We start from the raw sequence: 5,825 nt of genomic DNA on the forward strand, positions 1-5,825 counted from the left end.
TGAAATGAACACATTGGTCTGTCTCAGTGGGTGCTGGGGGTCCTGGGTGTGGGGCTTTGCCTCCCCAGCCTGTTTATCCTCTGCTGTGCTTGCTCACCCCGGGTGGGAGGTCTCTTCTGACACAACTTGTTGCCTGGTCTCTTTCAGGAACGACCTTGAGGAAGAACAGGGCCCTGCTGAGGCTCTGGATCTAAAGTGGGTGAAATGAACACATTGGTCTGTCTCAGTGGGTGCTGGGGGTCCTGGGTGTGGGGCTTTGCCTCCCCAGCCTGTTTATCCTCTGCTGTGCTTGCTCACCCCGGGTGGGAGGTCTCTTCTGACACAACTTGTTGCCTGGTCTCTTTCAGGAACGACCTTGAGGAAGAACCTGGAAGATGCAGCCGAGTGGAGAAATGAATCCTTTGGGGAGGAAGAGAAGGGGAAGCTCTGAGTGAAGGCACCAGCCCCGCTCCTGGGTGTGGTGTGCTCTGGGTTGGGGGGGGACCAGGCAGGGCAGCCTGGGGCTGAAGGCTGCCAGGGGGATCGCATGGAGCATCTTCTCCCAGGGCTGCTGTCCCCAACCTGCTGTCACCCCACGCCCTGCTCTGGATGTGCCCCGTGAGCCTTTCCTGCTTGGGAGGAACCCGGTCCCACCAGCCAAAAATGAGATGCTTCCAACCCAGCTCGCTCCTGCTCTGCGTGGTGGCTGCCACTGCCATCCCCATCGTGCCCTGGAAGGTCAAATGTCCCCCCCAGTGTGTTTGCCAGATCAGGCCCTGGTACACCCCCCGCTCTGTCTACAGGGAGGCTGCCACCGTGGACTGCAATGACCTGTTCATCTCTGCTGTGCCTGAAGACCTGCCAGAGGGGACCCAAACCCTGCTCTTGCAAAGCAACAACATTGCCAGGCTGGAGCAGAACGAGGTGGACTATCTCAGAAACCTCTCGGAGCTGGACCTGTCCCAGAACAGCTTCTCTGATGTCTGGGACTTTGGCCTGAAGAGCATGCCCCAGCTGCTCAGCTTGCACCTGGAGGAGAACCAGCTTTCTGAGCTGCCCGATGGCAGCTTCCCCGGGCTGGGGAACCTGCAGGAGCTCTACCTGAACCACAACCAGCTCGGCAGGATCGCTCCTCGCGCCTTCGCTGGCCTCGGCAACCTCCTGCGCCTCCACCTCAACTCCAACCTGCTGAGGACGGTCGACAGCCGCTGGTTCCAGATGCTCCCCAGCCTGGAGATCCTCATGATCGGAGGCAACAGAGTGGATGCCATCCTGGATATGAACTTCAGGCCCTTGTCGAACCTGCGGAGTTTGGTTTTGGCCGGGATGAACCTGAGGGAGATCTCGGACTATGCGCTGGAAGGGCTGAGGAGCCTGGAGAGCCTCTCCTTCTACGACAACAAGCTGGTGAAAGTCCCCAAGAGGGCCCTGCAGCAGGTGCCTGGCCTCAAGTTCCTGGACCTGAACAAAAACCCACTGCAGAGGGTCAGGCAAAGCGACTTCACCAACATGCTGCACCTGAAAGAGCTGGGGCTCAACAACATGGAGGAGCTGGTGTCCATAGACAAGTTTGCCTTGATCAACCTCCCCGAGCTGACCAAGCTGGACGTGACCAACAACCCCAAGCTGTCCTTCATCCACCCCAACGCCTTCCACCACCTTCCCCACCTGGAAACCCTCATGCTCAACAACAACGCCCTAAGTGCCTTGCACAAGCAGACGGTGGAGTCCCTGCCCAAGCTGCAGGAGATCAGCATCCACAGCAACCCCCTCCGCTGCGACTGCGTCATCCGCTGGGTCAACAGCACCGAGACCCGCATCCGCTTCATCGAGCCCCAGTCCACCCTCTGTGCTGAGCCCCCCGACCTCCAGAGGAGGCACATCAGGGATGTCCCCTTCCGGGAGATGACGGATCGGTGCCTGCCCCTCATCTCCAGCAGGAGCTTCCCCTCCCACCTGGAGGTGCTGGATGGTGACGACGTCTCCTTGCATTGCCGAGCTCTGGCAGAGCCGGACCCGGAGATCTACTGGGTGACGCCTTTGGGGGTGAAGCTGGTCCCCTACCTGGAAGATGAGAAGTACAGGGTGCACCCCGAAGGGACGCTGGAGATCCGGGGGATCTCTGCTGGGGAAGCTGGGCTGTACACCTGCGTGGCCCACAACCTGCTGGGCGCAGACACCAAGAGCGTCAGCGTGATGGTCAATCGCTCCTTCCCGCTCAGGGAGGACAGCCTGGAGCTGGTGGTGCTGGATGTCCAGGCCTACCACATCCTGGTTGCCTGGAAGCCACATCTCAACACCATCTCCTCCAACCTCACCTGGTCCAGCTTCTTGCTTAGCTCCAACTTGGACATGACCAACGTGGCCAGGATCCCCACGGGGACCCACACCTACAACATCACCCGGCTCCACCAGGACACGGAATACTGGGTTTGCCTCCACGTGGCCTTTCTAGACTTGCAGGCCAAGGTGGCTTGTGTGAACACCAGGACTAAAGAGGCCACCCACGGGTACTGGCTCCTGGAGAGCAGGCAGAGCCTCCTGACCGTGCTGGCCCTTTGCCTCCTGCTCTTTGCCGCCAGCCTCCTGGCTCGTTATGGCCCTGGGACAGAGCCCAGCAGGGCTGGGGAGCTTCTCCAGGGCTCCACGGCCCTGCGGGTGGTCTATCCCCCCCTCACCCACCCCTGGGCTTGGGGACAACGTGGGGGGCAGCTCCTGGCCGTGGAGGTGCAGGCAGCCCCCCTGGAGTGCTGAAGGTTGAGGCACTGGTGGGGCTGACTGAGGGGTGGTTTGAGGGTGGGGAGGGAGAGACTTATTTTTTACCAAAAAAAAAACAAACAACAAAAACCCAACAAAACAACAAACCCCTCCCCAACTAAACTGTAAAAACTGAACAAAACAGCAACAAAAAAAAAAAAAAAAAGGAGAAAGGGAAAAAAGGGAACGTAGAGTTGGAAGTGTGAAGCTGAAGACAAAACATCTTTAGTTGCTGGTACAGGAGGAATTTAGAGATGGAATAGACATTTTATTTTCAAATAAAAGACTGACAATAAAAGCAAAAAAGGCTGAAACTTCTTTGATCTGTAGTAATACAAAAGCCATTGCCATCAGCAATTGCATTGGCAATCTGGCGCCTTTGTTACAAGTTACTGATATTCCACTTCTCAACTGCTAATGAAATACCACCCAGCTGTCAGCTCCCTTCACACCTGACCTAGCTGCATCTTTCTTGTTTTGAAGATAAACAAAACAATTGTGAATTGGTATGTATCACCCTACACCCCCCCACCCAGCACCTTCATTTGCTCCCAGAGGGAGCAGAGGGGAAAGGAAAGGACTTTGGGCAGGAGAAAGAGAGATGGTGATGGTGACAGGTCCCATCACTGGCACCCCCGTGGGGCTGGTTGGCTCCTGCCAGAGGTGGTTGGGATTGTACCCTGCAAGTGTCACCTCAAGGCTGTTTTGTAAACCTTTGTGGGTCATGTTAAAGAACAAAAACAACAAAAAAACGGGAAAATGGGAAGAAAAGAGTGTGGGGGGGAGAAGTTCTTGCTTTTCTGGTTTTGTATGAAAGGAAAAAAGAAAGGAAGGCAAAGTTTTGGATGGTGGGGTGTAGCTGGGGGGCTTCAGGGTAGGGAGCCCCTTGTTTCAGCTGGGGGGGTCCTGGGAGGCTCTGCAGGATGGTCTCCATGGGGCAGGTCCCGGGGCTGTAAAACCTGCTCCCCTTGGGCTGTAAAACCTGCTCCCCTTGGGCTGTAAAACCTGCTCCCCAGGGCTGTGGCTGCTGCTTTCTCTGAGAAACAATTAAAATCACCACTGAAAGTGCCCGGAGGCAGCACCAGCCCCCCCTGTGCTGGGTTCTGTGCTGGGGTGAACAAGCCCCCCACGTTCCTTGGGCCCAAACCTGATCCCTGCTTGTCAGCTGGGGGACTCTGGGGTGGGTTTAACTGCAGCCCTGAACAAAATGTGCCTTTGCCAACACCCCTGACCCTGGCACAGCTCCTGGTGTGGGCACTGGTGCATCCAGAGCCCACCCAGCACCTTCCTTGGGGGTCTTCCATGGGAAAGGCCAATAAAATCCATCCCAGCCAGGGCTGGGGGTGGTGTCAGGGGGTGCAGGTACCCCCAGAGTGGCTCTAGGAAGACCTGGTGTGACTGCTGCCTGCTGGGAGGGGACTTTGGAGGGACCAGAAGACCTTGAGACAGTAAGAAGCAGTTTGAGCTTCTCATTCCCCTTCCAGCCAAGGTGAGATGTTTCCCTGCAGGATGAGCTCCCTGCTCAGCCGGGCACACGGAGCGGCTCCGGTGCCTTCGTTGGGTGATGATTTTGGGGGGAAATGGCTCCCCCTTGGCCCTGCTCAGCTCACCAAAGCGTTCAGCATGTGTTCAGGACCCAGCTGGTTCTCCAGGGGCTCTGGGAACCGGCTGGAAGTGAAGTGAAGGATTAAATACTTTGCTGAACTAGAGGTGTGACCCGCTTGGAACGCGCGGTGGCAAAGCCCTGGTTCCACTCAGGTGTGCAGCCCTCAGGGCCTGACACGGCCTTTCTCTTCTGCCTTTTGTCCAGTGGAGAGACTGAAATGCAAAATACATCCCCTGTGGTTTAGGCTAAATTGCTGCTGGAACACGTGGAAATAGTTGCTGAGAAATTTCCCCCTTGGAAACGTGTCCCTGCTGGAATCCTCAGCACACGGGCTGAGCTGGTGGCACCTCCCATGGCCCCCACTGTCCCATTCCCTGCCAGAAACATCCTCAGCTCCCAAGGAAAGCCAGGACTGAATCCCTTCAAAAGCTGCAATTTTTGTAGGTGCAGAGAAAAAGCCCCTTTGATGCTGGTGATGGTGGCTGCTGCTGCCAGGCTGGGACAGGAGGTGAAGCTTCAGCTGCTGCTGGAATTCTCTGCTGGGGGCTCCAGCAGAAGAAAAGGGGTGGTAAAATCACTCCCACCTGCCCCAAACCAGGAGATCTGCTGGGAATTGCTCCTCTCCCCTCCCTTCCTCTGAGGATATTGGCTGGGAGCACTGTAGGTGCCTCATGCACTATTCATTGTGGTGGTTGTTTATGATTAAAGCACCAAAGGGCTTTCCCTGGGCAGCATCCTAGAGGAAATGCTCCATCAGCTGTTCCTGTCTCCCATGCCTGAGCCTGGATGGAGCAGCTGCAGGCAGAGCCTCACCAGCACTGTCCCCTGTCATGCAGGGGGACAAGACTCAGGCTGCTCAGAGACCCTTCCTCATATGGAGACCAACAACCAGGAGCAGCCAAGGCAGGTGGTTGAATTAAAGCCCCTCTTGGAGGAGCAGGGGAGATTTGAGCACCTTGTCCTGCAGCATCGAGCTCCTCTCCCAGGAGACAAATGATGCTCATGTTCCTCCTCCAGAAGCAACGGGCCAAAAATGAACCTCACCAGGTGAATTATAGTGGCTGCAAAGTTTTACAGGGCTCCTGATGGGGACTTAGAGCTCGTCCTCTGCCTGCAGGCTGGGTTCTGCTCCTGGGGAGGCTTTGCTGGGTTAGTTTGGGGTGTAAGGCAGGGGGAATGGGGCTCTTTAGCCCCTCGTTGCATCTTCAGTTCCCTTCCAGGGGACGCAGCCCCTCGGGCTCACTCTCTGGGGTCTCATCTCCCAGTCCAGAGAACAAGGATGTGGCAGGAACCAGAGATGCTTTGGGAAGGGGGAAAGGAGTGTCTGACCCAGGATGCTCTCAACTAGAGGGATCTTTAATCTATCCCCAAAGGCATGGAAAGAGCCAGGACAACTCCAATTAGAAACAAGATCATTATTTTTTGTAAGTAGCAGAAGAAATTCAGCCCTGTGCAGCTCTGCTGGCAGCAGGGGCAGCAGCCT

General features: G+C 56.4%; 1 protein-coding gene across 1 annotated transcript; it reads left to right on the top strand.

Moving 5' to 3' along the window:
* Nucleotides 1-642: 642 nt before the first annotated feature.
* Nucleotides 643-2,733, top strand: LRRN2 (leucine rich repeat neuronal 2). Its single transcript, XM_010008302.1, has one exon. The coding sequence runs from the start codon at nt 643-645 to the stop codon at nt 2,731-2,733; it is 2,091 nt and encodes a 696-aa protein (XP_010006604.1).
* Nucleotides 2,734-5,825: the final 3,092 nt, after the last annotated feature.

This window comes from Chaetura pelagica, unplaced genomic scaffold (assembly GCF_000747805.2).
Source record: "Chaetura pelagica isolate M959 unplaced genomic scaffold, ChaPel_1.0 scaffold152, whole genome shotgun sequence".
NCBI lineage: Eukaryota > Metazoa > Chordata > Aves > Apodiformes > Apodidae > Chaetura > Chaetura pelagica.